This window comes from Colobus angolensis, unplaced genomic scaffold (assembly GCF_000951035.1).
Source record: "Colobus angolensis palliatus isolate OR3802 unplaced genomic scaffold, Cang.pa_1.0 Scaffold3, whole genome shotgun sequence".
NCBI classification, from domain to species: Eukaryota; Metazoa; Chordata; class Mammalia; order Primates; family Cercopithecidae; genus Colobus; species Colobus angolensis.
The window spans coordinates 30,086,700-30,100,673 of NW_012116265.1; the positions used below are offsets into that span (position 1 = coordinate 30,086,700).

General features: G+C 43.9%; 1 protein-coding gene across 1 annotated transcript in view; it reads right to left on the bottom strand.

Moving 5' to 3' along the window:
* MTHFD1 (methylenetetrahydrofolate dehydrogenase (NADP+ dependent) 1, methenyltetrahydrofolate cyclohydrolase, formyltetrahydrofolate synthetase) overlaps window positions 1-13,974 on the bottom strand; it is a 73,098-nt gene that overhangs the window by 31,376 nt on the left and 27,748 nt on the right. Inside the window, 8 exon segments of the mRNA XM_011949825.1 lie at window positions 1,244-1,380; window positions 2,547-2,720; window positions 2,912-3,009; window positions 3,758-3,882; window positions 8,446-8,557; window positions 10,355-10,491; window positions 12,628-12,728; window positions 12,874-13,010. Coding sequence (XP_011805215.1) covers window positions 1,244-1,380; window positions 2,547-2,720; window positions 2,912-3,009; window positions 3,758-3,882; window positions 8,446-8,557; window positions 10,355-10,491; window positions 12,628-12,728; window positions 12,874-13,010 — 1,021 coding nt within the window.

Below are 13,974 nucleotides of genomic sequence, written 5' to 3' on the forward strand. Positions count from 1 at the left end.
TTAAAAAATCAGCTGGGGGTGGTGGCAGGCACCTGTAATCCCAGCTACTCAGAGGCTGAGGCAGGAGACTCAGGAGTCAGGAACCCAGGAGGCAGAGGTTGCAGTGAGCATTGCACTCCAGCCTGGGCAACAAGAGCGAAATTCCAGCTCAAAAAAAAAAAAAAAAAAAGGTGGAAGGGTGAAGGTGTACCTGGTGTCAACATTTGCAATAATTGCTAAAACAAGCAAAATGTGATACCCTGTCACCAAGCAGAGAAAGCTAACTCTAAGAACCTATCATAATTAATAAAAATTATTTTAATTAAGATAGCAGCTTGGCATGGTGGCTCATGCCTATAGTCCTAGCAATTTGGAAGGCTGAGACAGGCAGATCACTTGAGGTTAGAAGTTCAAGACCAGCCTGGCCAAAATGGTGAAACCCCATCTCTACCAAAAATACAAAAATTAGCCAGGCGTGGTCATGCACACCTGTAATCCCAGCTACTTGGGAGGCTGTGGCAGAAGAATCTCTTGAACCCAGAAGGTGGAGAGGTTGCAGTATGCCGAGATCGCACCACTGCATTCCAACCTGGGCGACAGAGTGAGTGAGACCCTGTCTCAAAAAAAAAAAAAAACAAAAAAAACACAAGTTCGTAGTACCGCAGCAATAAAAATCTGAGGGTAAAGTAGGACTAGTTTAGAGCTTGAAACAGACATGGAAGAATCACTCTGGTACTTAATACAGGTGCCTTTGACCAAGTCACCTCTGAAGTCCCAGTTGCTGCTATTGTAAAATGGTGACAATACTATCTTGTACTGGATGATAAAATAATACGCAAAAACTGGTCAGCACAATATCTGGCACAACGCATATATTCAATAAGGGCAGGCTTTTCTTATTTCCAACAAAGTGAAACATCGGTGGGGTTTGTCATTGTCTCTAGAGTGTCTGTAAGATGATCAGTAGCTATGATAACCTTTATTGTTACTGTGGCAGTGGACTATGAGGGTCAAATAAAAGCACCCCCAGCTACGTATCACCCATCCCAGAGAATCCCTGTGCAGTGGCAAACAGTGGCAGCAGGAGCTGGGGAGATCCAATGACAGCCTTCATCAAAAGCATAGTCACAGTCGTTTGTGAGAATGACATTTCTGGTGCTGAAATGAGTCAAAACCTCCTAAGTATCATAGGTCACATGGGCCTGGGAGGACTGAAGGAGAAGCAGGTCCCCTGTCATCACCCACGGTCCAGTCTCACTAGTACCTTTTATTCCAAAGGTGGGACCCTGAGACGGCTGTCGCACACATGCAAAGACGTTCTGGTAGAGATGGGCACCAAGGGCTTGCACTAGCCCAATTGTAGTTGTGCTTTTCCCTTCTCCCAGGGGTGTTGGAGTTATTCTTCAAGACAAAAGCAAAAGAGAAAAAGGTTTAAAGAATTAAGTGAAGTGTATCTGAATCACTAAATCACACCTAGCAGACCCTAGAGAATGACTCGTAATCTAAAGATTAAGAAAAACAAAGTGAGGCATAGCAGTATATGCCTGTAGTCCCAGCTATACAGGAGGCTGAGGTAAGAGGATCACTTGAGCCCAGGAGTTCCAAGCTACAGTAAGCTATGACTGCACCACTGCACTCCAGCCTGGGCAACAGAGCAAAACTCCATCTCTTAAAGAAAAAAAAAAGAAAGAAAAGACAAAGAAAAAGAAAGACAAAAGCCCTGAAAGACATCTTTTTCAAGAGTCTTAGTTGTAATTTCCAAAAAACTTTAAATTAAGAAAAAAAAAATGATTCCTGCATTTTAGCTCTTCTTGTTGTAAGAAGCAAATATACTTTATCTTGTAGAGACACAGCTATAATTTTAATTTCTCATTTTATATTCTCAAAAACTAGCTTTTTAATATAACCTCAGCCCAGCAATAAAAGTGAGTGCTTAGTAGATCCATTGAATTAATGAATTTTGGGTTCAAAAAGGTGATTCTGGCCGGGTGTGGTGGCTCACGCCTGTAATCCCAGCACTTTGGGAGGCCGAGGTGGGTGGATCACAAGGTCAGGAGTTCGAGACCAGTCTGGCCAACATAGTGAAACACAGTCTCTACTAAAAATACAAAAATTAGCTGGGCGTGGTGGCTCACACCTGTAGCCCAGCTACTCAGGATGCTAAGGCAAGAGAATCGCTTGAACTTGGGAGACAGAGGTTGTGGTGAGCCAAGATCATGCCACTGCACTCCAGCCTGGGCAACAGAGCGAGACTCCATCTCAAAAACAACAACAACAGCAACAACAACAACAAAAGGTGATTCTATCTTAAGACCGGGTTTTAAGACCAAACTCTTCCACTTTCCAGATGGATAACCTTGACCAATTTTCTCATCTGTGATTATCATCTATTCTTACCTACCTCTCAGGATTGCTGTAAGGATCAAATGAGATCAAATATGGGTAAAAATGCTAAAATCAAATTAAAGGCACCTCTACATACATGTGCAAAGTGCAAATGCAACGCCTGGTATGAACGATCAGGACTGATAGGAAGATTTGGATGGCAACATGAATAAAAACCATACCCAGTCACCACCACGTATTTCCCATCAGGCCGGTGCCTCAGGCGCTCTAGTGCTGACAGCAGAACTTTGGCCTTTGTTTCACCATATAATTCTACCTCTTCAGACAGCAGACCAATTTCTCGAGCCAGCTTACCAATGGGCTTCAGTTTACAAGATCGTGATATATCAATGTCACTTTGGAAATATAGAAAATAGGTATTAATGTTTATCCACTGAGTTTAATTAATCCCACAGTAGTAACAAGCCCCCAATCCAACCCCAACCACCGATGGCGCCTTCAGAGGGAGCATATGTGCACCCACAGTATCTTTCAACTAAAAACGAACAATTCACAAAGTTTTAAATCAGTAAAATTTTATTTTTACCTTGGAACAGGTGTCTTGAGGTTAAGGTTGTTATACTGAATCATCCACTTTCCTGGCTTAAATTTCTCCAGGAAACGCTTGGCACTCTCTACTGTGCTCTAAACAAAATGAAATAAATGAAACTTAGAAGAGGTGGTTATTTTAATCCTTACCTCAGTTTCAAGCTCCAGGTCACTCCAGTTCAATCACAAAATGAACTGCTTCACACCCACTTATTACCATCCTTCCATCTGAGGTCAGAGTCAACAGGCACCTAACATGCTTTGGGGCTGCTTGCCTGGCCCCTGTCAGCTGGTGCATGTTAGAAAGGCAAAGCAGGTCAGGCGCAGTGGCTCACACCTGTAATCCCAGCACTTTGGAAGGCCGAGGTGAGTGGATCACCTGAGTTTGGGAGTTTGAGACCAGCCTGACCAACGTGGAGAAATCCCCATCTCTACTAAAAATACAAAACTCGCCGGGCATGGTGGCGCACACCTGTAATCCCAGCTACTCAGGAGGCTGAGGCAGGAGAATCAGTTGAACCCGGGAGGCAGAAGTTGCAGTGAGCTAAGATCGCACCATTGCACTCCAGCTTGGGCAACAAGAGAAAAACTCCGTCTCAAAAAAAAAAAAAAAAGAAAGAAAAAGAAAGGGAAGGCACACCAAAACAGACCTGGCCAAACCAGGGTGATTGCACTTTTAATGTGCCTGATCTTATTTCTCTGTTCTTCCCTTCCCTTTTTCTCAATAAATTCACATCTTTACTTAACTTCTGAGTAGGTTTTTGACATTTCTACTTGGGGAGAAAGGCAGCCAAAACTCAATCAGCTTTTCAGAACTCTTATAGAAACTTTTATTCACAAGTACCTGCATGAGCATTGCAACCGTCATGGGCCCTACGCCGCCAGGAACAGGAGTGATGAAGCTCGCCCTCTCTTTGGCCTCATCGTATGCCACATCACCCACAACTTTTCTCCCATTTGTTTTATCATCTGGTCAGGTGGGGAGAAATCAAAGCTAAGTCTCAGAATTAATCCTGGTGATCAGTTACGACAAAAACTCAGCAGAATTTTAGGGTGTGTAAGTCCCATCAGGCTCCAGTGCCTACTTAACTTAAAAGCTATGGAATGACAGATGCTTGCTATTTCTTAGGGAGAAAATTATTTTACCTGCAAAAATTCACAAGATGCATAAGTGGTTTTTCAGAACCAGGAGAATCCTTCTGTAGTCTCTCAGCTGGCAAATAAAATGCCAACTGTTTTTTATTCTTAAAACCAAACTACCCAGTATATAATGAGCACCTTTTAAAATGTTAATTTGCCAAAGCCTACAAAGGAAATTTTTTGGGTGCACAAAGCTCCAACTCTGTCACAGCTGCCAGATATCGTTTCTACAGCAACTGTCAGCATTTTGTGAGCTCCATGTGTGAGCTGGAGGAACAATTCGACATCCAATTCCAAAGATCCAGCTACTTAAATGTATGCTAAAGGCAAAGAATATAATTACACTTCCCTTAAAAGGACACAAGAACAACTACAAATCTTACCAGCAGAGAATAGCTATTCAAGAGAACAAAACCCAGTGATGCATCATTGCTCACTCACACAAAGAACATCCTACACTTGGCTTCAGTGCACTTCCAGGAGGGGCTGGGGGCGGGCCTAGACCTCGAAGCAATAAGGCTCCCAGGATGCATCTGGTAGTCGTAGCAACATCACCATTTCTCTCTGATCAGATCGCCACAACTGAGAAGAAGCTCCAAGGTGGAGGCAAGAAGCCAGAATTAAGAGATTAGCAGGCACTTTGGGAGGCCGAGGCGGGCGGATCACAAGGTCAGGAGATCGAGACCATCTTGGCTAACGCTGTGAAACCCCGTCTCTACTAAAAATACAAAAAAATTAGCCGGGCGTGCTGGCAGGCGCCTGTAGTCCCAGCTACTCGGGAGGCTGAGGCAGGAGAATGGCATGAACCTGGGGGGCGGAGCTTGCAGTGAGCAGGGATCACGCCACTGCACTCCAGCCTAGGCGACAGAGCGAGACTCCGTCTCAAAAAAATAAATAAATAAATAAAAAGAGATTAGCTGTAGCATCAGCTCTTTTATTAAAAGTTAGGGCCAGGCGTGGTGGCTCACACCTGTAATGCCAGCACTTTGGGAGGCCAAGGTGGGTGGATCACCTGAGGTCAGGAGTTTGAGACCAGCCTGGCCAACATGGTGAAACCCTGTCTCTACTAGAAATATTTTAAAAAATCAGCTGGGGGTGGTGGCAGGCACCTGTAATCCCAGCTACTCAGAGGCTGAGGCAGGAGACTCAGGAGTCAGGAACCCAGGAGGCAGAGGTTGCAGTGAGCATTGCACTCCAGCCTGGGCAACAAGAGCGAAATTCCAGCTCAAAAAAAAAAAACCAAAAAATTAGTTCTGCAGCTCCTGTGGGCTCCATCTTAATCTGAAGTCCAAAATGCAAAGAAGGCTTAACACTACCTATCACAAGTTTGCTGAGGGCAAAATGAGAAACTGTATACATTACTGAAATTGAAAAAGCAACCTCCAAATGCAAGAGTTTCTCTTTCCACCACAGATATGTAAGATATTTTTTATATGGAGTAAAAGGAGCTGGTAAACACAACTGATTGGGATGGTTTCAGGTTTCTAGAAGATTATAAAGCAGCAAACTATGGCAGAACATTTTCTCTCACGGCCCCTAGAGTCATTTCAAAATGCCAAGGAAATATAGATAGAGGTTTGCCCTTTGTACAAGTTTCAATAGTCTTCACATGTAGTTAGCTTGAAATACCTGCTGCATCTATTTCTATGTGTTAATGTTAGTCATTTTCATTTTCCCACAGATAAGAGACACATATCTTGACTACACGAGTAAGCGCAGCACTGGATGAGTTCAGTTTTGCTCCTAAACCAAATACTGTCAGGGTTGACGAGGCACTGCTAAATACGCAGTGCTTCGTGGATAGGATGATGTGGTCAGTGGAAAAAGTGACCACTGCTCAACCTAAGTATATGACCTCAGTAATGAGCAAACATTTTGGTTATCTACCCCCAGCCCCAGCATTTCTCTTTCCTTGCCAAATTACATGTACAAAATTCAACTAAAGATCCAGCTGAGCCCTGACTCTTTTACATTTAATTTGGGGACCCTAATAATAGAGGCCAGCCCAGAAGCAGCTACACTGGATAGGTTGAGACTGGACTGGAGTAGGGTGGGGAATCTGTTCCCTCTTTTTAACCCTTCCAAATAAAACACTATTGATTTGGCCCTTCTCAATTTATCTTTAGTAAGCCAAGCAGGAAGAACACTTTTATGTGTTTCTCTGGCCAATACTTTCTGCCCTGCACTTGAATCTTTAAAAATATTCCATCTTTGGAAAAGGTATACACCCCTTGATTCACTCTTAATTTGGCAAGTGACTTACAATGTTATCCCTGAGTGGACCATGCAAACTATTTAAGTAATTAAAATATGAACCAAGAAGTAGCTCGGTGGTAGAATATGTTGCTTCTAAAATGAACATATGCAAATATCAGTCTTTAGGTCCTGCAGACCATTTGCTGGTCTATAACTGAGTGATTCTGCCATCCTTTGGGGGACACAATAACATTCAGCTTTATCAACATTCATTTGCCTATATGCAAATTACCAGTAAAAACATTGTTGACCAGGAGGGAAGATACTGCTTTGATTTTATTCATATTTTATTGTCTATGTAAGAAATTAATGTGAACGGGATGGCAAGTTTCATGTTTAAGTCAACATTTCCTACCTATCTGCAAGACTCCAGATCCCCACCCAAGTTTTTCTTCTCCATCTCTCACATGTAATCCAAAAAAAAAAAAATGCCAAAAGCAGAAATATGTTACAGAAGATGCAAGGTTTTAAACAGACTGAGCTTGAATGTCATATCGCAAGTATTCAAAGTGAGGAGTTGTAGGAGAGCAATTTCTTTATCGCCTGTTAGATACACTACAAGAAAATGAGTGATCAATTATGAGCTACTGTCTTAAAAGCACGGTGGGGAGAGTGGGAGGGAGGTTAAAAACGGTGAAGGCTTGACAGTGACTAATGTTCCTGGCAGCTCAGCGTCTACATCTGAAACTTGAGATGGGAAGGGAGAAAAAAGACTATTCTTGCTATAACTCCCTTCCACAATTCAACAGATATGAGTGCCAGTGGTCAGATGGCAGGAGGCTGGATGTGGCGCCACAGTGACCACTGCCCTTGAGGAGCTATCTAGGTAGGAGAGCACAGGATGCCACACGTGAGACACATATAGTAAAAGATACAATACACATGTTCTATGGGAGAGGAGGGAGGGAGAGAAAGAAAGATCATCCCTTGATAAGGGGAAATCAAACAAGGTTTGGAAGGAATAACAGACATGACAGGGAGGAAGAAGCTGAAGGTGAAGGTCAAGTTGAACCTTATTCAGTTGTGCAGCCCAAGGCCTGGCATTGTGCTTGATACACAATAGTTGCTCAGTTAAAGATAGTTCCTTTCTTGAATCTATGAGGACGCATACAAGTTTTGCCGTATTGTTCTGTGAAGTTTTCTGTTTGAAAGAATAGCCCACTCCACTAAGAATGCAGGGATGGGAACTACAAAGGACAAATGAGGCATCTGCAGGGAAGAGAAAGTGGTCCACTTTACAAGTTGAAGACAGGTATTCACCACACACAAGTGAGATCACAGGCTGCAGAGGTCACTGAAATTAGTGTGAGGCTAAGGAGTCTGACAAGTAAGAAGGAAGAGGCTCAGAGGTCCATGCCCAAAGGTGAACATGGCAAGGCGAGAGCATGGGGATAGATCTGAGTGGGAAGCAGCAGGAGGGAGGGACACCTGCAAGGAAGTTATCACAGCCTGTCAGCTGAGAAGGTAACACTCAGTGGTGACACTGAGAACAGAGGAGACAGAAAACAATTCCTAATATTTAGAGACTGATCCAATATAGGGAATGCTTGGGAGGGAAACTAAAAGGCTTCAGACCTGTGGGAAGGGAGAATGGTGATACTAACCAAAAGACGGGAGTAAGGGGTAACTGGGGGATGAGGATGCCAAGTATAGTTATGGACATGATTAAAAGGCTAGATTTATCCTCTCAGCCTAGAAAAAAACCCAGGTCAAATATCTTCTTGTAAAGCCTTCCTCGGGGCAGAATGAGTCCCTCTTCTGGACTCTCATAGCACTTTGCAATGATTATACTGTATTTTAAATCCATCCAACAACTTTGCTAAAATAAAGGGTGATCTCTACATGAAGATAAAGTGATATATTCCTCCTGCCCTCCCTCTCACTTTCTCCCTGGACAAAGTCATCTTGGAAGCTGTACAGCACATGATTAAAATCACAGGCTCTGGCACCAGGCAGACCTGCCTGCAAGTGGCACCTCTTCTATCTACTAACTGTGCACCTTGGGCTAGTCAGTCTCCCTAAACCTTAGTACTACAAGCATAAAATTAGAGACAAGCTTCTCTCTCAGGCTTCATTTGATGACCTAGACACCATCCTCAACACCAGAAGCCACCTTCCTCCTCCAGCAACACTCACCTGGGACGTAATTGATTCCACAGTCGATGACTATTGCCCCAGGTTTGATCCACTCCCCTTTAACCATTTCAGGCCGACCAGCTGCAACCACCAGGATGTCACCTTTATTTACCTAGGGGGTAGGGGATTTGGACATCAGAAATGAAATAATGAAATACACACCAAAAAAAACCCAGAAATGAAAAGGACATCCCTGAGCTTTGTATTAAATTCTTAACTGTCATAAGATACTGGGTTAAGGCCTCAAATGTAAGCCACACACTGTTTCTGACAGCCCTTCACATGCCATGCTCATTTCTACACATGCCAAAGAGCTCCCTTTCACCAGCCATTTTACCCAATAGGGAAATCAGTGTGAACCTGCAAGGCAGAGGGGCAAACAGGCTTGGGGCCCTGCATGTTATAATGTCCAGACACTGCTTCTGCTCGTACAGAATATGGGGCTACCACCGTCCACAAAGCACTACTTTGGGAGGATTAAAAGAGAAGGTACTAGACCTCTCTCCTGCTCTCTCCCCGCATTTAAGAGACTGCACTGTCAACAGGCACGTGTGCATGTGTGCATTCTTGAGCTCAGGAATCTGATGCAGGGATCTAGAACAAGCTGCTGTAGATATTAGCAGACTACTGCCCACAACTGCCTCTGGAGCACCTCCACTCTGAGGCCACCACTTTTACACACATGGGATCTGGCTGCCAGAGGTCAGTCTGAGTGCCTGTACTGCTAATCCCTGTCCACCACGAGGCAGACTAAGGTAGAAAGTACTTGGTGAGAGGCCAGGCATGTTGGGTCACGCCTGTAATCCCAGCACTTTAGGAAGGTGAACCAGGAGGATCGCTTGAGCCCAGGAGTTTGAGTCCAGCCTGGGCAACGCAGTGAGACCCTTGTCGCTACAAAAAGCTTAAAAATTAGCCAGGCATGGTGGTACAGATACTCAGAAGGTTGATGCAGGAGGATCACTCGAGCCCAGGAGTTCAAAGCTGCAGTGGGCTCTGATGGACTGCCACTGCACTCTAGCCTAGGCAACAGAGCAAGACTCTGTCTCTAAAGAAAAAAGACAAAGGCTGGGCGTGGTGGCTCATACCTGTAATCCCAGTACTTTGGGAGGCGGAGGCAGGCGGATCACCTGAGGTCAGGAGTTCAAGACCAGCCTGACCAACATGGAGAAACCCTGTCTCTACTAAAAATACAAAATTAGCCAGGTGTGGTGGCACATGCCTGTAATCCCAACTACTCAGGAGGCTGAGGCAGGAGAATCGCTTGAACCCAGGAGACAGAGGTTGCAGTGAGCTGAGATCGCACCATTGCACTCCAGCCTGGGCAACAGGAATGAAACTCCATCTCAAAAAAAAAAAAAGAAAGAAAGAAAAAAGAAAAGAGAAATTACACAGAACAAACTCTGTATAAACTTGAGCACGCTTTTAATTTTATGGTTTTTTAAAAATAATTAATTAATTTTTTTTTTTGAGACAGGGTCTTGCTCTGTAGCCCAGGCTGGAGTGCAGTGGTGTGATCATGGCTTCTGCAGCCTCGACCTCCTGGGCTGAAGCAATCCTCTTGCCTCAAACTCCCGAGTAGCTGGGACTACAGGCATGTGCCCACCACATCTGGCTAATTTTTAATTTTTTTGCAGAGAAAGTGTCTCACTATGTTGCCCAGGCTGGTCTCAAAAACTCTTGGGCTCAAACAATCCTCCTGCCTCAGCCTCCCAAAGTGTTGGGACTACAGGTGTGAGCCACCCCACTCAGCCTTTAATTTGAATTTGCTTTTTCATCTTGTAAAAATGAGATGATGGGGTTAAATGAAGTAATGAGTATAAAGGACATGGCAGCATCTGGCACTTAGTGAGTGAAGAGAACACCCACCCTCCCCACCGTAACACCTTCACGTCTCCCCTGGACTCCCTACCTCCTTATCCAGATTGGCAGTCTTGGAGTGGCAGGTGGTCACTGTGGCATTGTTCCACAGAAGCAAGTCATGCATCGGGGCCCCGACAATTTTACTGCGCCCGACCACCACAGCATGCCTTCCGGCAATCGGCACCCCTGAAAGAAAAGCCAGCCTGCATCAGAGCTGGAGGATAGGAGCTGCCCTCATTCACATGCCACGTGGAGAATTTAGAATAAGTGCACAAAAACAGGTTCTTAACATCAAACAGAAACCTTCCCAAAAACATTCCTTCTTTGGCAATAACATTCTCAACTCTAGGGTTTCAGCTATAAATTGGGACTTGTACATGTGTCCTTCTTGCCGTGGGTTTTTGGGAGCAGCTTAAGCCAAGATCATTCATTGAGTCATAGGGGAGTGGGAAGAAAACCTACACTCAAAGAAAAAAGAAACCCTGACATACAGCTAATCAGCCATAGGGAAGAAGATATCAGATTAAATTACATGGGAAAAACAGTTAAAACAAATAGGGTGTATGTAACAGGTTGGAGAGATGTGTAGGAAATTAGATTAGTATCAGTAATTCTTTCCAAATTTGGTAAGTTTGTTTATACAGTAAATTTCTCTTTTGGCTTAGGGCCTGAGCCATAGGGTTACTTGCAGGGAAGTGATAAAGGGGAAATTTAACTGTGGCAGCAAGCTTTCTTTTTGCTATCACAGCATCCATTTTTCTGGCAATATACCAATGTCCTTTTTAGGGCTGACTCATACTCTACTAAAGACGGCCTGAGTGAGTACCCAGTAGTAGACAGGTGACCATATTTCTTCCCTCAGCTGATAAGATCCAATCCCATGACTGTTAGGCTTGAGGATGGAACCAGGCTGTAGGTGTTTGTGGCCACAAAGTGGAGCCCGAGAATGAGCTGTCCACAAAGAAGAAAGCAGAGAGAAGTTGACAATTTCATCAGAGTCCTCAGGGCAGTCAAGGCTGAGGGCAGTGGACCCTCGGTCAAGGCAGGTAGGGTTTAAATTGTGCTACTTGTATAAAATCATTTTTTTCAGGAAAAGATAAACTCTTATAATAATGTTAACATCATGAACATCTAGAAGTAAGGACCACAAAGTTTTAAAAGGTAACTTTCTATACTTTTTAAGGATTCAGCAGAAGAGTTAAAGCTGCATCAGGGCAAATGGTAGCATCACTGTCAATAAGAAGCAGTGTGAGGCCTTCAGGTGCTGTCCTCGTGAGATTTTTTTTTTTTTTTAAGCAAGGCACTACAATGTTTGCTAAATATGTTGAAGAATATACATTTAACTGTAGAAATGAACTGTCAAAGCTTATGGCTTGACCTTTTCTTGCCAACCACAGAAAATTTTCATTTATGCTGGTCAAAACTTTCCACTTGAAACTTCTGACCTACTTCTTTTTACCAGGACCCATTTCCTTGTAAAAAATAACCTCTGCTAAAAGTACTCACAATGAAATTAAAATAGCAAGGTGCTAACTAGTAACAGGACAATATGGCCAACTGTACAGGAGACCCATTTCCAGCCATCTGTCGAGTCCTGGAACTACTGTGGAGATTCAGTGCCCATGTTGGGGGTGGGGGGAGGTGGGACTTTTCACTTCGTATCCTTTTAAACTATCCAAATTTTTATTACTGTATAGGTTATTTTTCGCAAAAAGTAAATTGCTTTCAACTCAGATAACTCTGAATTCAAATCTTGGTTCCATTGTCTCCCAGACAAGTTACTTGCTCTCTCTGAGCTGGTTTTTGTTTGTTTGTTTTAGAGACAGAGTCTCACTCTGTTGCCCAGGCTGGAGTGCAGTGGGGTGATCTCAGCTCACTGCAACCTCCTCCTCCCGGGTTCAAGCAATCCTCCCACCTCTGCCTCCCAAATAGCTGGGAGTACAGGTGCACGCCACCCTGCCTGGATAATTTTTTTGTATTTTTAGTAGAGACAGGGTTTCACCATGTTGACCAGGCTGGTCTCGAACTCCTGACCTCAGGTGATCTGCCCGCTTCGGCCTCCCAAAGTGCTGGGATTACAGGCGTGAGCCGCCGTGCCTGGCCTGAGCCTATTCTCTTAGCAGTTGAACAGTAACAGTACCTACTTCATAGAGTTTCTGAGAAAATTGAGAGAAAATTTAGGTAACATCCTTACTAGACAGGCCCTTCTGCCAATCAAGTCCATTTATTTATGGCCCACTATGTACCTCCTGTATGCCACCACGTGTCAAGACCAGGCTTCAGGAAATGATGCTTTCTTGTTGTTTGGTTTGTTGCTTTTACCTGTCTCTTTGATGAGTTCCAAGCATCCCTTAGGTGTACAAGGAATGAAACAGTCATTGAGGTCACCTCTAGCAAGTTTCCCAGCATTGATGCTGGTCAATCTAAAAAAAAGTGATGGAAATTAGAAGGAAATAAAGGCAATTAGGTGTCTTTACTCTTTAGAAACATTTATGCTGTATTCCCCATATAGAAACATATTATAAATGAAAGCATGCAATGAGACATAGGAAGCCAAGCCACACTTACCCATCCACATCCTTCTCGGGTGCAATAGCATTGATCACTTCTTCAGTGTTAATGGAATTCTCTGAATCAAAAGGTAGCTGCACTAAGAACCCGTGTATAGTAGAGTCTTCATTCAAAGATGTAATGTACTTGATCACCTAAAAGTAATACCACATATAATTTGTATATCACACAGAAATCAAAAGGTAGGAAGAAACACTTTTCAAGGCAAAAATTAGGTTGCCCTATTTCCCCCCAACAGTTTAATTATAGTTCTTTCAGAATGTACCTTCCCCTTGACTCCTGAGCAGAACATCTGTACTTAACATAGAATGCATCCCCTAGGTGTCTGGTAAGAAGTCCATCAAATAAAAGAGCTCAATGGCTGGGCGAGGTGGCTCATGCCTGTAATCCCAGGACTTTGGGAGGCCAAGTCAGGAGGATTACTTGAACCCAGGTGTTCAAGACCAGCCTGGGCAACACAGTGAAATGTGATCTCTGCAAAAATTTTTAAAAATTAGGGCCAGGGGCTGGGTGCAGTGGCTCACGCCTGTAATCCCAGCACTTTGGGAGGCTGAGGTGGATGGATCAACTGAGTTCGGGAGTTCAAGACTAGCTTAGCCAACACAGTGAAATCCTGTCTCTACTAGAAATACAAAATTAGCCAGGTGTGGTGGCACATGCCTGTAATCCCAGCTACTCGGGAGGCTGAGGCAGGAGAATTGCTCGAACCCGGGAGGCAGAGGTTGCAGTGAACTGAGATCGTGCCACTGCACTCCAGTGGTGAGCTGAGATTGTGCCATTGTACTCCAGCTGGGGCAACAATAGTGAAACTCCATCTCAAAAAAAAAAAAAAAAAAAAAAAAGTACCTGGAGGTCTTGGGTAAATGTGTCAGTCCCCAAAGTCCCCCTAAACCAAAACCAGAGAGGAAACCACTTCAGCTTCCCTCTTCACAATCAACTCATAAAAACTCACCTCAGATTCTGTGGTTGTTCTTGGTAACTTAATGTGAGTGGCTTTGATCCCAATCTGCAAAACGGACATTAAAAGCAGGTAAATGGCAAGACAACTTGAGATATTGAATCATTTCTTTTACAGACATGACTAACAAACAAGGAGGT